Raw genomic sequence first — 17,661 nt, forward strand, 5'->3', positions numbered from 1 at the left:
AGTCCCCAGTGTCCCATCTGCCATGTATTTCCTCGCTCACACAAATCAACGTGAAGTGACGCATCACGTTGTGGGAAACAGAAGAGAAAGTAGTGAATGCGCCAATAATCATTCTTAGGAAAAGGGGAAGATCGCCTATTATCACTGATCTCTCTCGAACCTCAAAGTATCTGGCTTCCCCTTTATTTCCTGCCCCAAACGTGAACATCCACCAAGATGGCCAGTAATGCTTTTCTAAGACTGACCGAAAAGGCCGAGCGGTGACACTGGGACGAGGCGGGAAGCTGTGCAGAAAAAGCCCTCAGCACAGAATTTTGAAAGAGAAAAACCACAGTGCCGTGTGAGCCACCGCAGTCTCACGTCTGCAGGCACACCTCGGGTGACCAGTCTCCTAGTCTGGGCTGGCGAGCTGGAAAGTGATGGAAACGTTGAGAGAACCCTGCCCTTCTCTCCCATCCGTGAGGACTGGCCAGTCCGGCCTAGCTGGGGCGGTGGCCCAGGAGGTTATCCACACATGATTCCCGTGGCATCAGAATGCCTGCTGATTCATTTAAACGTGTAAGGAGCCTATTTTCAGGAGAATTCCCATTATAATCTTTTTCCAGAAAAACCAATAATATAGTATCACTTATTTGTTTTATAAAAACAAAGCCATCTTATTTTTACCAAAATTAGAGACAGTTTAACACGTATTGAAGCAGAGAAAAATGAGGGAAACAAGGGAGGCAGGGGGGAATCCATGCTTACCAGAAACAAGCAAAAACTAAACCCTTAAGCATCGAAGGACATTTAGCATCCCACTCTCTCACGTCCCTCTGGGTTCTCGGGGGAGTGATGGGGAGGACACGGTAAGAAACATCCCGTATAATGAGAGGTATCCTTTTCTGTGGGGGATGGGAGGGGAGACACAAAAAGGGGAGGGAATCCTCAAACATTTAAGATACCATCCATCAGAGCAAGGAAGTGCTGAAGCTAACGGATATGAAAGTCAGAAGAGTATTCTGGAAAGTTACATAAAATGTGAAAATCAAAGTTTGAGAAAAACCAGAAAGGTAGTCAAAGTACAAATCTCCTTGAAAACAACACTCCCCTTTAAAAACAATGTTGACACATTTTGAAATGCATGCACCCAAAATTCTGTACCTAATCATTTTCTTTTAATTACTAAAAAAAAAAAAACAAAAAACAAGTAAGAAGCATTCAGTACTTACTACTGCTTCCATATCAGAAGTGTCAGTTGGAGCAAACATAGACTGAACCATAAACTTGTGTTTACTTTTCTCATTGGGATCATAATCGAAAGGCTGTAACATCACTGGGAAAGAAAATATTTCATTAGGAGGGTCAGAGCTTGGTTATCAGCAGCCATTTGTCACGTTCAAACTCGTATTCTGGTCGTACAGCAGCTTACCAGGGCTCTCGCCCGAGCCTCCTAACGCCCAGGTGAGGTTAGCAGGGCAAGACGACCAGCGTCTTCTTGGCTTTTCAGGGCTCAAGCCTGAGATCCAGAAAGGCCGGGGGCCTTGCCCCACGCCAGACAGCAGGCGGTGGCAGAGCTGACTTGGGCGGAGGATTCAGGCCTCCGGATCCCTAGTCCGCGGCCCTTTCACCACCGTGCGCCTGACGCCACGTCTGCCACAGCCCTTGCGGGACAGGTAAACCGGGCGGAAACAGCACTTGCCGGTTGTGCTCCAGAGAACACGCCCAAACGATCTCTTCAGGAAGTAAAACGATAATCCAAGACATTTAAGTGACTGTTTAGTTTTAGCTTTTCTCTGTCCCATTTCCCATATAAGACATTCAAGGTAGTGCTTCAAACACGATTTTGCCGATAGGACGTTAGGAAACGTTCACAGCCTGCACACTCTCAGCGAGGGGAAACCACCACCTGGGTACACCCCACATTTTCTCCCCAAACCTGGAGGGGCCTCCCAGAAAGGCTCCCTTGGCTAAGTCACACCCACTGCACTGAGGAGGCCCCTTCCCGTTCCCACTGGCTTCCTTAGAACCCACCCTCGTTTAATGGTGGCGGCTTTATTTGTTTTAATTTTTCTTTTATGTTTATTTTTTGAGAGACAGAGAGACAGAGAGACAGAACGTGAGCGAGGGAGGGAGACACAGAATCCCAAACAGGCTCTGACAGCACAGAGCCCGACGTGGGGCTCGAAGCCATGAGCCGTGAGATCATGAGCTGAGATGAACTCAGATGCTTAACCGACAGAGCCACCCAGGCACCCCAAATAGTAGCTGCTTTAAAATACGCATCTGCTACAAGGCTCTGGCCAAAGCACACATCTGGCTAAGTTCTCTGACACACAACCTCTTCGCACGCAGGAAAAGGCGACCCGACCACGCTAAGAGCCGACGTGGACTCGACATCTCCCACGTGCAGGAACCCGGGCTGTACTTCAGGTCTACTATTAGCTCATTTAGTCTTTGCGAGGTAGGTACTGCTTCGGAAGTTATTTTAATGCCCGTTGCAGGCGAAAAAAACCGAAGCACAGAAAGGTTAACCGACTCGCCCGAGGTCACAGCGCGAAGGAGCGGACGCTCAGAGGGGGCGGGCCTCCGCCAGCGACCGAGTCCCCGCCCACTAAGGGCGCAAGCCGCGTCGTTCTCCACCGGCACCTCTGCCGCGCAACGCTCCCCAGGGTCCTCCAGCCTCTGAGCCCCCCTCTAAAGTGCCATGACCAACCGCCCCTGCAGCCGAGAGGGGGCCCGCGTCCTCCACCCTAGCTTACAAATGAAGAGCAACACGCGGAAGCGACTTCCTCAAAGCCACGGTGCCAGGAAGCAGCCCAACTTCTCCGAGGGGCCAAGTGCAAGCCAGCACCCCCCTCGGCCACACCGGTCGCTCCAACAGGAGGCAGACGCACACTGTGCACCCCAGGAGCACCGCCACGGACCTCGCGAAGGACCGCGACGGAGAGGAGAAACGCAAACAGCTCGGCCATTCAGGCTGCGGAGGCAGAGTCCCCTCCCTCTTGGGGACACAGAAAGTCCACTGCAGTCTGACAGCACGGCACGTTCAAACGCTTCCGTTCGGGCGGTCACGCGGTCCGCATCACCCATCTGAGTGCTCTGAGCGACAGGAGGCGTTACCGGGAAACTTCAGGACAAAAATCAATAAACGTGCAAACCTTTTTAAAAGTCAGGGCTTATGCACACACGACATCAAGTCTAGAGCCAACAAAGTTGTCCCGAGTACCCCAGATTCAGCATGACCATCAGCGGGGAGAACAAAAGGTCACTTAAAACACAGGCCACTGAGGTGTAGGCGCACGGTTCCCTCCTGAAAGAGCAGTCCTCACTGGTGGCTTTGGGCCCGGACGCAGCTAACTCCCACCCTGGCACCACTGAACTGGCAAGGGCTCTCCTGAGGACAGACCTGGGGGGTCAGTCCACACGTGGGCTTGACATTTAACCTAAGGGACAAGTGACCAGACCAACGGGTCAACAGCACAGACTCTTCTTTTCAAAGTTCAGTTCCCATCATGCTTTTTCCACCCCCAAGACCACAAGGAGGAAAACCCACATTATAAACTAAGGAGCCAATGTCTCCACAGGTACCGTCATCCTTCTTGGACGGGGGCTGTCAACCTTTTTTGAAGCTGGGTCAGTCTGCAAACTACTGTCAGATGTTCATTGTTAAAAAGTAATGTGAATCACGTTTTGAGAATTTCCGGTTTCACTTGGCTGCGACAAAGTCATGCTTTGCTATTCTGTCAGGACAGGAAGGGAGAGAACTGTGTCCTAGACCACACTCAGACTTCCAGCAGCTCACAGGCTCCAGGAGCAAAAACTGCCTCGCCCTTGAGACGGCACTTTCTCAGCTGTGAACGGCCCCCCATCATCCTCCACCATGGAGACCGATGAGGCTGAACCAGAATGATCTGTAAAGAGCCCCCCGTGCTCAGGAGACGACAGCAATCAGAAGACACTGCTCATCTCAGAGAAGCTGGCCTTTTAGTTCAAGCTACGGTGGATCACATGTACACAACGGACAGACGGGTCCAGAGAACCTGAGAACGCCCTTCCACCCACAAACAGCCTCGGAGGGACCTGCTGTTCCCTTTCCTTCTTGCCCCCAATCCTGGAAACAGGGCAAGTGAGAAGTGAGAGTCAAGAGACCCGCATGAGGATTCTAGGCCTGCGCTAGGGCAAGACTGACCTTTCCACCTCCCCGCCCCCACCGCTCCGGTGGCGTCACAAGGTCCCAGAAGGAAAGAAAAGACGGCCGTGCCGGTGCCTCCTCCCTACCAGGCACCGCAGAAGGCACGCTTTCATTACTTCTCCCATTCGGTCCTCGCGACAACCCACCCAAGAAGCCCGTGCTTCCCCCCAGACAAGGGCTGAGAAAGGCTGACTGGTCTCCCTCGGACCCCACGGCCGGCATACTAACAATGGAGCCGGCACGCCAACACTGGCCTCGCTTCCAGAGTCAGATTCCACACCCGGCTGCTCAAAGCACTTCCACAGACCGAAGCCCCCCATCCCCCCCCCCCCAATCCAAGAGGTGATCCAGCAGGTCAACGGCGTGGTCGTGGTAATCCCAAGACGTGCGTCCCCGTGCCGGTGCGGGGATGCTGAGATCCGCAGGGCCGGCCGGGCCAAAAGCAGAGCAGAAGCAGCACGGGGCGGGGCCTCCGTGTCAGGTGTCCTGCACACCGGCAGGGTTTTTTAAAGGCCATTGTCACTTATTAATATCCTGGACGAAGCCATAACCATCACTAATTTTACTAAACCTCGACCCCTGACAACGCATCCGAACACTCGGCGCAGTGAAATGCGAATGCGCGCGCGGCACCCGCTGTCCCAGGAAAGCAGCCGTACAACTGTCTGGGTCGTGAGCAGAGCTAGGACTTTCTCACGGAACACCACTTTCTCGAAAGAACAATCGGCAGAAAAACCACGGCCACGCAGACCTGGCTGGACGGCAGACATCGTCTCGAAAACGAAGCGTGCCTGTCCCTTCAAGGAAAACGACTTTCAACAGCTGGTACCAACGAGAAAATCCAAGCTTTGTACCAAAAATGAGACTCTTGGAAAGCTGGTATCTGCCATCACGAGCTCAGTTTCCCAAACACTTCAAGGCTTTTCTGATGAGATCAGCAACTTTTTGATGCTGTGTCATGAAGTATGTCAGCATTTGGAAGATCGGCATGACTCCACTAATATTCGGTATTCAAAAGCCCGTTCCAAGTGCAAGGAGAGACCAACACATTTCAGTGAAACAAAGTTCAAGTAGCTGACATGGCTTCAGATTCCACACTATACCAAACTTGAAGAAAAGTGCCCCTTGTCAAGTTTTGGTGTAGTATTAAAAGCACAATGTCCAGAATTATCTGGAAAGGCTGCTGAAGATACTCCTCCCTTCCTGAACCACAGATGTGTGTAAAGTGGTTTCTCTTCACATACATTCACCAGAACCACACGCTGTAACACACTAACTGCAAAAGCAGATGGGAGAGTTCAGCCCGGCCTCTACCGAGCCAGACATGAAGGAGAGTTACAAGACCTGCCAAATAATGCCAGGCTTTTCACTAAATTTTTGAAGTTATTTTTCATTGAAAATGTCACTGTTAGCATGTAAGTGACTTACTAATGTTATTCAATGAATGAGTACGCTTAAAATGTCTCACTTCAATGTATAATATGATAAATACTGATACAACCCACAAATGAAAAAGTTCTTTGGGTCTTCAGTTCCTAGGAGTATAAAAGAGTCTTGAGACCAAAAGGCTGAGTGCCATTATTCTAAACAAGCTGCCTCACGTGCCCCTCCAGCAGGAAAATGATGTGGCTAAATCATTCAAGTGAGGCACCGGCAGCTTTGTGTCGTGCCTCTTGGGAGAAAGTGGGGTTTAAAAAAGAGAAGCAACCCGGGTGCCTGGCTGGCTCAGCGGGCAGAGCGTGCGAGTCCTGATCTCCCGGTTGTGAGTTCGAGCCCCAGGCTGGGTGTAGAGATTACTTAAAAGTAAATACATAAAAGAGAAAGTCACTTCACACAAACCGAGCCGTGAGCTCCAGCACGTACCCAGGCCTTGGGTGAAGACAGGAGCGCCCACGCGAGCACACCCACCACGGGAAGGGGTCCGGGGCCCCCCGTGCTCCGCTAACCAAACCTCCTCGCGGCTGCTCGCTCCACCTGTGCGGAAGGGTGCGGAGATCCCCTGCCACCCTCAGACGTCACAGACGGCACCAGCACAACCGCAGGCCGAGAGAACATCCTACCTCCCAAGCTGCCACGGTGCGGTCTGAAAGGAGCGCTACAAGGTATCCCTGACATTCGGACCCGAGTTCAACACGAACGTGACAACAGAAGCAGCGGGGACGGGCGGTGAGCAAATCACCTCGAAAGAGCACAGGGAGACAGCCGCAGGTAGCAGGCCAGATGACCCCTCCGAAGGGCGGGACTCGTGAAACGGAAACACGTGCCCCACGCGCTAGCGAGGCTGGCGAGCTGGAAACGCGACACCGTGAGTGAAAACCACGGCCTGCTGGCGGGCCTCCAGGAGACTCAGGGTCCAAGTGGCGCTCAGCCCCTCCCCACCCCCGGCAACGGTCCCCCTTGCACCTGCCACCGACCAGCTCTCCTTTCCTCGTGGGTTCGCAATCAGCAGCTGCAGGGGACAGCAAGTGTCCACCCAGACCTCGAGAAGTTTCGTGAACCCTCGCTGTGCCCAGAACCCACAGCCTGTCCCCCACTGCCCCCAACTCACGCCAGAAAGTTTGTATTTCTCAGCTACCACCATGTCCTGCCCGGTTCAATTTGCTATTCCCTATTAGCTGGAACTTTATGAGAACATGACAGAATAAATGTTGTTAATCGTTTGTTCTTTCAGCTCCATACATGCAAATGGTGACAGAAATTATGTACTTTTTTCCGTGACAGGCTATAAAAGAGCTTCCCATTAACTTAATTTATTTCACTTGAATATCGGAGACACTGATGATAAAACCCTCTTAAACGAACCATCTATCCTACTTTTAAAATGTATGTGCTGATACTCCATTAAAAAGAAGCCGGTTACCAGGAGACCGCTCACCATTCACCAACATTAACGCTTTAGGAAACAATGTCGGCCGTGTCACAGATGGCAAAAGCGGGGTCCTGCTGGGAAAGGGCCTTCGGGGGTCATAAAAGAGAGGGTCAGTAAGATCAGACTTTCTTCAGAAGAGAAGAAATGCAGAATATATGCCACTTACCACACACACCCCTCAGAGAAGTGACGAGCTGACTGAGCACAGGACAAAAGCTTCCCGGGAGAAGCCAGGCAACTTACACATTCACTTTCGTCTGCATCACGGTGCGAACAGAGCAAGCGAATGAGTCTTGCAAGCACCACGGCACATGCTTTATTATTTTTTAATCTCAGAATCTCTTCTTTTTTCTATTTTTCTTTTTTACTTTAGAGAGAGAAGAGTGCAAGCAGGGAAGAGGGGCAGAGAGGGGCAGAGAGAGAGAAAGAGAGAGAGAGAGAGGATGAATGAATCCCAAGCAGGCTCCGTCCTCACCGTGATCATGACCTGACCTGAAACCAAGAGTCAGACGCTCAACCACCTAAGCCACCCGGGCACCCCTGATCTCATCATCTTACCATCAAGATGTCTCTCTCCTCATTTATGTGACCAAATCTCAGCTCAGGCCTCCACAGACATCTAGATTTCTCCACCTAAGAGATCTTCTCCCTTCCTCCCAGTTTCTCTTCCAAATCAAGTCACCCTGCACAGCCCCTATAACCCTACAAACGTAATCTCCCCCCTACACACCCTACTCACCCTCACCATATTCCTCAGACCAAAACCCTCCTACAGAACAACCCTCTCTCCCAAGTAAGAGACAATCAGTTCAACTCCTCCCGGTCTCCTCAGGTTTCCTGGTCTGAACCCACAACACGGGTGCACGTGTGTTGGCCATGTGCCCACACCCACACAGGGTGCTCTGTCATGACCCAAGCCTCTTCTTATCACGTTGGCCACACCTGGCATGTCTCTCTGGGTCTTCCTGCCCTACTCACACCTCAATAGACCAACCTGCCAGGGCTGAACCCACTAATCTGACTTGGCAATGAGGGGGTCTCAAGGTTCAGCATACATCAGAATCACCTGGAGTTCTTGTTACAACACAGGTGGCAGGACCCCACCTCCAGAGCTTCTGATTCAACGGACTTGGGGTGGGGCCGCGAACGTGTGTTTCTAACATGGTACTGATTCTGCCGGCCCAGGGACCACACCCCGAGAACGCATGTTCGATACATCGCCTAACACTGGGGCTGCCACCACAATGCTATCTCACACCCTCATTCTTATTTGGGAACCTTATTCCACCAGTGGACATTGTTGACGTGAAGATGCCTAAGCTCCTTCCCACGCATCTGCCCTTCTACCCAATTAGACCGGGAGGACTCCCCGTTCTGGTGTCTCACGCTCCGGGTGTGCACCTTCTTCCCTTCCAACATTCAAAGCACACCTGAATCACGTTCCCTCTAGAAACCTCATTGGGGCAGCACGAAGAGAGAAAGCCCTTTTCAACCCTCAACCGTCTGGCTTCCCTTCTCTCCTACCTCCCGGAGCCAGTCACCCTCGTACCCATAGGTTAGGACACAGTTTCCAATCTCCCCATCGCCTCTCCTTCTCCCTCTCTCCCTCCTTTTGTATCACCTGTACACAAACAAGGCTGTTCTCTCCCAAACCGCATTTGTGGCGGAGTAAAGTGGTCACCGCTCTGCTTTTCTAAGCTAATCAGAAACAAGTCAGAGCTCACGATCAGCTTAAGAGACTTAAGCACCCTTATCATGAGTCAATGTATCCTTCTGTTAGGATTCTCAAAGTGTTGAAACCATAACTGCTTTCTGGGACTCTGCCTATCCACAGATAGGACAGAACTACTGATGGAACTAGGAATCTAGCAAATAATTTTATCTATTTATAAATAAGTTAACACTGAATTGTCTCTGTGTTCTCTATAGGATTTTCCAATTCAGCACAGCGCATCTTAGATAACAAACTCCCATTGTCTCGTTAATTTATTTGTGCAGAGACTAGTACAAATGTACCTCGGCGTCACTAGAAGATGAGATGTGCCAGATGCAGGCACTGGCCAAAACACAGGGCTCATTCACTCTTTTTTACAAATATCCTTTAAAGTACACATGGTTTTAAAAACTCCAACATACTTTCCTGTCTCCTATAATACTTCACGATGGAATACAACATAGCCTTTTCGTGATTACTCTGGGGATTATGAACACCCATTATATACAATCTGAGAAAGACCTACAAGGGCTCCTGAGATGGATTAACTGAAATATGGAGAACGGTCTGCCCTGAAGCTTAAGTAATCCCAGATCCCGGCTGTGGTTTCCAAATCCTCTCCCCCACTTGCTCTTTGTGGTATTCCTGTCCAGCCCTTCCCTGTGGCCACTTCCCAAAGCCCTCTGACCTCATTCCAGCCTGTGATGGGCTGAACACGAGGACAAGGCTAACGGCGAGTTTAAAGTAAGAGTAAACAAGAGAGTCGAGATGAGGCGCTCAGGGGTATAAATATCCAAGAAACTATCATGAGTAAAAAGAACGTTACTTTTGGCTGCTCGTTAATTTTTTGCTCCTCAGTGACTCTGCAGAAAGCTGAAGCTGCCTTCCACGAAGTGAGGCAGACTCAGTGTCCCTGATAGGTCCTCTTGATCCTGCTCTTTGAAAATGTAAAGAATAAATAAATCGTGTCATACTCCTAAAAAGAGAAACACAGGATTCTTCTTAAGAAACTTAAATATTACAGTAAACTTTGAAAAACAAATCTTAAAAAACATAATTAGGCTGAATTTTTGTTAATTTCCTTTTGTAAAACACCAGAATCTCTCATCTGGTGAAAAAGATTAAAGACATCTTTTAAGTATAAATGTGAGCTGTTCTTATCTGAGAGCAATAAACTTGGTTCGTGAAAACCATTTATAAAAGAGTTCGCTTATCAGAGACCTCCAAAGCAAATGATCAAATGAAGAAGAATGCTGCTGTTAAGATGCCCAAACCCCCCAAATTTAGCTCCTACTATCAGCACTTGACAGATGAATGGCTGACTTCTCTCTCTAAGGGCAGTGCACTTATATGCTGGTGCTAATCACCTAAAAGCCGCAGCCCAAGGTTGACTGGTCCAGGGCAAGCAAGCAGCTCCGTTAAACTGAGTCAGCAAAACCTTAAAAGGATTAATTATCAATGGCAATACTACCCAATTACATTAATTGACCAATGTTTCCATCCAAGAAGAGTTGCTGATATTCATTCTCTCTCCTTAGGATTTTACTGGAAGAACTTTATGCTTTAAAATGTGATTGAAATAAGTGCTGAAAAGGGCTATATGTCAGGAGTGAATACTGCTCCTTAATTCTTTGAATGTTAATTTAAAATACAGATGCAGACACTAAATTTCTGTTTGTTTGTCTTTAATCCACTTTCAATTCCCAGGGTACACTTAGTAAAGTGTATCTGTACCTAAATATTGGTATCTTTAATGACTCTTTCCAACGCCCCCCCCACCACAGACATTTTGCATTTCTAATTTGCTTGGTACAAAGGCAACCAATGTGCATAATTGAACTGCAAATGGAAGCATGCTCGCTACTTTAGTGGAATTAGAATTCAGTGAAGGTTATAAAAATATTAAACTTAATATCATATTACAGGAAGCATAAGTATTTTTGATGGGCCCATAATTTTACCACTTCACCTGCTGTATCCGCTGGCAAACATGGTTTGGAATATTAATGGAAAACTCCCTCATTATTAAACTGCAGTATTAAAAAAAAAAATTCACAACCACTAACAGCTTACCACAAAGACATTTTCAGAAATTATCTCCCTTAAAAATATTTTCCCACCAGACAGTTCAGAAAATAGATTTAATTTTGTAAAAGCTAGAACAAATGGGGAGACCCCCCACTGCTTCAAACAATTCATTAATTCAAAAAGTTCTATTTTCCTTGCATTTAAAATCTCGGGGAAGGGGGGGAAATCCAATCTCCTCTTCTGCAATCTCCATTTAAGTGTAGCTATTTTGCTGAGGTCCAGATTTGAATAATTCAAAACCGTCTCTAGTAGATGGTGTGTATCGAGGAGCAAGGGCCAAAACCACGGCGTTCGGGGCCAATTCACGCCAACAGAAAGCTCTCCGCACCCCTCACCTGCCACACTGCCTCGTCCGGCAGGCACAGATCCCAGAACGGGCCGCGAGAAGAATGGGCTGAGACGAGCATCTACAGAAAGGACAAAGAAAAGGACTCCCACCCTAGACCCAGGTGACCAGACCACAAATCATCCCTTTGAGAAATCCACACATTTGTTATGTGTGTTTCCAACACATTCCAAAACATTTGTTATGCCTGTTTCCAACCATTACTTTCCCACCTAGGTTTATAAAACAGACCTGTTATTTTTTCAGGACTCAATAAGTAATTTGCCATCTTCTGAAGACAATAACGTGACAGGTCAGAGTGTGGACTTCTGACGCACAGTGTAAGCTCCCTTGAGTATCCAGCCTACCTGAAAGCTGAGAAGAGCTTCACAGGGTGTGTTGGGAAGACATCTGACAACTACAAAGTCTTGCCTCCTCCCCCGATACAACCCTGATTTGTGTGCCTTCAAAACCTCGCTCCCTCTGGCCAGCTACCTGGGTGGACATCCTCCTCCTCCTCCTCTTTCCTTCCCGCCCCACTCTCTCAAAGAATGATTTATAACCTTCCCTAAGAGCGCATCCCAAGAGTTTTCAGAAATGGGAGAGAAATCTTGCACTAGGCATGTCCTCTCCAGGCGTGCTGTGACACTCCATGTGGTACACAGGGCAATACTGGTAGTAATGTTTGAAGCTGATGTGACGACCACCTTTCTACAGACTATATCTGAGATTTCACTAGAAGACAAATGCGTACCATAAAAAGAAAAAAAACACGTCTCTCTTCTCAAAATTAGAAAAACTCCATTAATTAATAAAATGTCTGGAATGAATTTATTTCTAGAAAGGTGTCATTCAAATAGGTACAATCCCCCTTCAACAAAAACCAGCCAGTTTTCGTCAAAACTAGGGGGAAGATAATGCCACCACACTCTCGCACCATGCACTCAGTTAACACAGCCCTGGGAAACACTCTGTGCGATAGATACTACTCCTTCCGTTTTACCGATGAGAAAATTACCAACTAGAGACAGGAGTGGAGCAGCCAAAGATCAGCCAACAGCAGCACCGCCAACGCTTTCTGCTCAGGTTCCCAGCTCCCAGATCTAGTGAGCTTTGAGGACAGCGGGTGGCACCCAGCCCGGCCACGTGCACACCTGGGGAAAAGGGAAGGCTGGCCTTTGGACACTCTGCACTGCCTGTCCGCAGGTGTCTTTCTGGTCCTGAGGATGGTTCCTCTCCCAAAGGAACCCAGAAACTCTAGGTACTCACTGAGGTGTCATCATACAGCTGCATTGTAAGAGGATCCTGGAGGAGCCCAGGGCTTTTCACCTCAAGACACGAAGGTGCGATAGATGACACAATGGCCCCTCAACACACAAAACTGCAGCGGACGGCACAAGCCTCCTTTGCCAACTGGAGACGCCGACCCAGAGATGCGATGACATCTGCTTTCACCCACGGGCACCTCAAGCACCGAATAAACACACACCGAACAAAAACAAGGGAGCCCTTTCTCGTGTGCGGACATCATCTTGATTCATCTAGGAGTAAGGCCTGCAGACACATGGGTATTTCAGGACTCAATAACGTCCCCCCAGATACATTCCATGTTGAGAACCCATGACGACGCCGTGGAGGCAGCTGCCCATCACAGAGGCGTCACTGAATCAGGAGCGAGGCTGGTTTCGAACACCAGCTGTGCCACTCATCACCCACGTGACGCTAGATAATCACACCCACTCTCCATACCTTACCTTCTTGTGTGCAAGAGAAAGCCCACGACCACAGAATCTTGGGTTTTCCTTAAGCAGGTAATTATAAATCAAAACAAATGCCCAGGGTTATCACTCTAAAAAACATTCCTGTGATGGGGGAAGGAGGACTCTTTCTGAAATACACACACACACACACACACACACACACACACACACACACTCTTATATTTAATACTGGAAAGCACACCTACGCTGTACAACCACCCGCTGAGGCTATTTTATTGAGAAACCATGTTGCTGCCCCCTTATTTACTGTGAAAATTGGTAATTCTCATCTACTGACAACCTGGCTCAAATCTGATATGGGCAAAGAAATGAAGAGGAAAAAAGTAAGTCAATAAAAAGGAATAAAAGATTTCAGCTACCCTTGATTTCAACAGACCAAATGAAACCATATGGATCCAAGGGGTACAGAAATGCCAACATCTCAGACCCCTTCCTTTCCCCAGCGTGCTCAAGTCCAGTCTGGGCTGCAGAGCCAGACAGAATGATCCACACCTTGGCTCTGTCCCTTGCTAGCTTCATGAGCCTACAGCCACTGGTCTCTTTCTCAGTACAAGGCAGGTAATGATGCATTCCTCACAGGGCAGACAACAGAAACTATGTGAGATAACGTGTGTGCTGGCCCAGCACAAAGGAGACCCCCGATAAAACCTGGCTCTCACCCTCCTGACTTCCTGGATAACAACCCAATTCAAGAGTCCAGATCAGGTCTGGCAGCCTCAGAGAGAAGCACACGGGGAGATAGCTGGCGTTGGAGCACCAGCATGAGAAAGACCAAAGGATGTGGGGAATAAGAGTTTGCAGAAATGATCAGATAATGAAACACCTTGTATCTTTCCAAAGAGGCGAACTGTTTTCTTTTAGGTATCAAATGAATAGCCAAATGCATCACAATCAAAATCTGTTGTGGAAAAAGCCAGTCAGGTACCCATTTCAAACGAGCAGCAGCCTCTAATGATGCAGAAGCCTCTGTGACACAAAGTCTCCTGAAACGTACAGGATAACCACCCCCCGCCAGCCCCGCCACAAAGACAGAAGGCACGCTGGGTCCAGAAGTTCTGATGCGCTCACTGCAAGTTTATTCCATTTCTAAAAGACATTTATACTCAAATCCATCGCTCCCATCTCCTTAATTCTCAATCCGGGCACTTTACCAGCATCTTTTCAGAAGTTGGACTTTGGAAAAGATATGCATCCTCAGACAGGAAAAGAAACACCCATCAGACGCGCACAAAACTTACGCCCTTGAATATATTCCAGTCTCCTCGGCTCTCATCTCCCCGAGCTTTTCACAATCAGTAAAATGCAGTTACCAATCCTCGGGAATGACATGAGCCTAATGTCAGAAACCATTCAGCCTAAATAAGAAAATAACTCCATTTAGCGTTCTCCCACAAAGTAAAATTAAGTTTGTTGAGCCCTTTTTTATTTATTGCCAAAGGGCAGATTGAATTGCAAGGGAGTGGAAACCAAACTCATACTGAAGTCAAGTCCGAAGTTACCACTTTAATTCTGCTCTAACCACTGAGGCGCAGAAGGCTGTAAGCATTAAAGCAAAGAGGCATTAATTGTGGAAAAACCAACAGGTGAGTGGACCCACTAAGCTTTTCAATCAGAGGGTGGACAGTTGAGGGAGACGGCTATCACCTGGTTTTGCTAGACCAAGGGCAAACTTTTAGGAACTCCCGCTGGCTTTAGGGGGACTTTTTAGGCCACCCTATTGGCCTCCGGCCTCAGGACTTACCAGATACATTAATCGAGGCCCCTGCATCGATGATCCCACTGTTGGGTCTCACACAGTACCTACGTGGTGCCGTGGTCTTCACTTTAAAACACACGTTTCGGTCTGTTGGGTTGCCAAGCTTCAGGTTGGTGGTGACGACATCGGTGAAGGGACCTGTGGAATGAGACAGAGCCACATTGGAGATCTTGTGAGGGAAGTTCAGAAGACTGACCGATTTATGCTCCGGGCTGGGAAAGGCTATGGAATGGGCCAAGGGAAGATTCAAGATCCCAAACCAGCTCACCCTCTTGGATGGGAGAAAGGAACCGAGGTCAACGCACCAGCAGTAGCATCTAAAATCCAGCACGCTCTCACCACGCCACCAGGCAACCTAGGGACGCGTGCTACCATCCAGACTCTCCTTGAAATCACACAACGCTACGGTCACTGCAGCTTTACAGAAGAGAAAACGGAGGCTCAGGAACGCGCATTTCCCATCTAAGTGTTCACGCTAGTTAGCGGTAAGTGGTCAGAATCTGAACGAGGCGGCCTGAATCCAAGGCCAGTTCTTAACCAACCTGTGTTAAATACTGATTTCCACGATAATAAGATGAACTCTAATGAGGAGAATGTGAAGGACCAGACTGGAGTCCAAAATGATTATCAAGGGCAGAGCGTGCCAAGGGTAGCAGATGTAGGAAAGACTGTGAGGTGTTAATGGTCCATAAACACAGAACCCCCTAACAATATGGTGTTGCTGCCAGGAAAGGTAATGGCAGTCTTAGGCTACAGCAAGTTCAGAGTCCTGCCAGGCAGCCCACACCTAAAACGTCACATTCAGTTTATAACTACTTGGGCTACTGGGAAGACTGAAACAGAGCTCAGTGCCCTGAGGATATTCTTTATTATTATTATTTATTCATTTTCTACTTTATTAGATTTTTTAATTAAAAAAGTAAAACATGCTTCTTAAAACAAGACAAACAATAAAAGATGTATAAAGAGGAAGTTAATAAGCTTTCCCTTGTCCCCCGAGGTAACTAATAAGGGAGATCTTTTCACATCATCTATGCTGATACAAACAGGACATACACACATGCACAGAGAGGGGAACTACCAAAGGGGATCTTACCATTCACATGACTCTGAAGCCTGTTTTTTTCCCGTTTACCACTCACCACTCCACCATGGACACCTGACCACTAGGTTTACTAAGGAGTCTAGTGGGAGGGTTGACTCCGAGACCTCTTCGGTCCTTTTCAACCCTTTTTTAAATTGCCACCTTTTCGCCATGTAAATCAAGGGTACCTTTGTGTTTCTTCCAAGCAAGCTCTTGACTCCCATCTCTGTATCTGCAAAGAAGTCAGGCGAAGGGGTGGAAAGGTCTGTGTGCTCCTATGCTCGAAAACCAAGAAATCCATAATGTTGGTCCATCTGTTCCCTACGGAGACCCAACCAAGGCCTTCTGTGCCTTTAAAAATTCTCAGTGAGACTGTGAGCTCCTGAAGATTCAGGATGATACCTTACCAGTTTTCTCAATTCCAGAATACGTTCTGCATTTCCAGGCACTGTGCCTGGCATCTAGTAAACGTCTCAGGGTCGTTATCTAGACAGACAAACAGAGAGACAGGCAAGCAGGCAGGCAAGCATACCCACCAAGGAGAAAACTACCTGGTGGATAAGCACTACAAAATTAAAATCTCAGGCTGCTTTCTCTCCTTCAAAAGTGTTCAGGGTATAAAAAATCAATTCGATAGGGGCTTAACTTAAATATAAATTAAGAAATCAATAATGATGGAAAGGAAGAAAGAAAAAGGGACTCAATTCCAAAATCAAATAAACTACAGCCAGTTCTGCTATAAAGCTTATTTTGAAAACGTGAATTTGTTCCAATGTGATTGATGTGCATATTAGGGAGACAATCTGAGCATAAAACAAATTTCACATTTGCTTAGGCATGATTTTGTCTGCAAGAAATGCTATGTGAACACAGAAAACTGCAGCCAGCTAAACCAAGCTGCCTAGAAATACATAAAATACACCCCTACTTACACCTCAAGCCCCTAGCAGCTACCTCAGTTCACCTGGGGGCTAGCAGCCACACCCACCGAACCTGGTGTTACACCTGCCGTCCTTCCTCCACCCAACGAACAGCGACTCACAAACACCACGTCTTCCTACGGCTGCTTCCAGAGGCAAACTCCACGTCTTTTTCGACGTGAAGTGCCATGTTTACTGAAGTATTAATGTGTTTCCCACCCATTTAATGTGTGAAAAACCATGTTACTTCACTTACTAGGTTCCGATCCGTGTGTGTGTGACCCACAAAGTTTTTGAATGCTGTGCACTTAACCTCACTTCCCTCTTGTGACCCGTGTCGTTTTTATCGTGCTACTTTATATAGTACGGTGATTTTTAGGAATGCATATGTTGCATTACAGCAGAATCAACTACACTCTTGGATCATCTACTGTCTGTAGTTACTTATACTAGAAGGTACGCTCATTCCATGGGCAATGACACACCTTCAAGAATGAAAGGCCTGGAGAGAATTCTTCCATTTGATTACCTTTCCAATAAGCCATGTCTTTGGCCCTCTGGAAGTCAAGCACCAGCTGTAGCCAGGTGTGGGCAAAAACACCTTCGCTAGTTGCAACTCCCCTCCTGACCCCCATCACAAACGACCCTCTCACTACGCCCCAGTCATCTCCTTACTGAAAACTAAAAGCTTACCCAAGAGGGCAGGTGTCCTGTGGCCTAAGATTTTCAGCTACAGTGAGAGGGAGCCACATGCTGACAACGCACCATCCTTGTCAAGGGAGAAACAGGAAACCTGGTGCCGAGACAGTGTTTGGGGGATTACGGAGGCAGCAGCTCTCTGTGGCTCCACCCCCCACAAAGCGCACAATCTGACTCATGATGAAGACGGAGAAGTCTTATCCCTCATAAATAGGCCTCTCTGCTTGCCCGAGAGTGGAGATCACTGCAGC

At 48.1% G+C, this 17,661-nt stretch overlaps 1 protein-coding gene across 2 annotated transcripts in view; it reads right to left on the reverse strand.

Moving 5' to 3' along the window:
* The window catches only part of VAPB (VAMP associated protein B and C), a 57,959-nt gene that overhangs the window by 14,555 nt on the left and 25,743 nt on the right, over positions 1 to 17,661 (reverse strand). The window contains exons 2-3 of one of the 2 annotated variants that reach the window (XM_045444124.1): positions 14,693 to 14,845; positions 1,212 to 1,315 (exon numbers count right to left, since the gene is read on the reverse strand). In XM_045444124.1, coding sequence (XP_045300080.1) covers positions 1,212 to 1,315; positions 14,693 to 14,845 — 257 coding nt within the window. The remainder of the gene's footprint in view (positions 1 to 1,211; positions 1,316 to 14,692; positions 14,846 to 17,661) is intronic. The other variant, XM_045444125.1, reaches the window with a different exon arrangement.

This window comes from Leopardus geoffroyi, chromosome A3, assembly GCF_018350155.1.
Source record: "Leopardus geoffroyi isolate Oge1 chromosome A3, O.geoffroyi_Oge1_pat1.0, whole genome shotgun sequence".
Taxonomy (NCBI): domain Eukaryota; kingdom Metazoa; phylum Chordata; class Mammalia; order Carnivora; family Felidae; genus Leopardus; species Leopardus geoffroyi.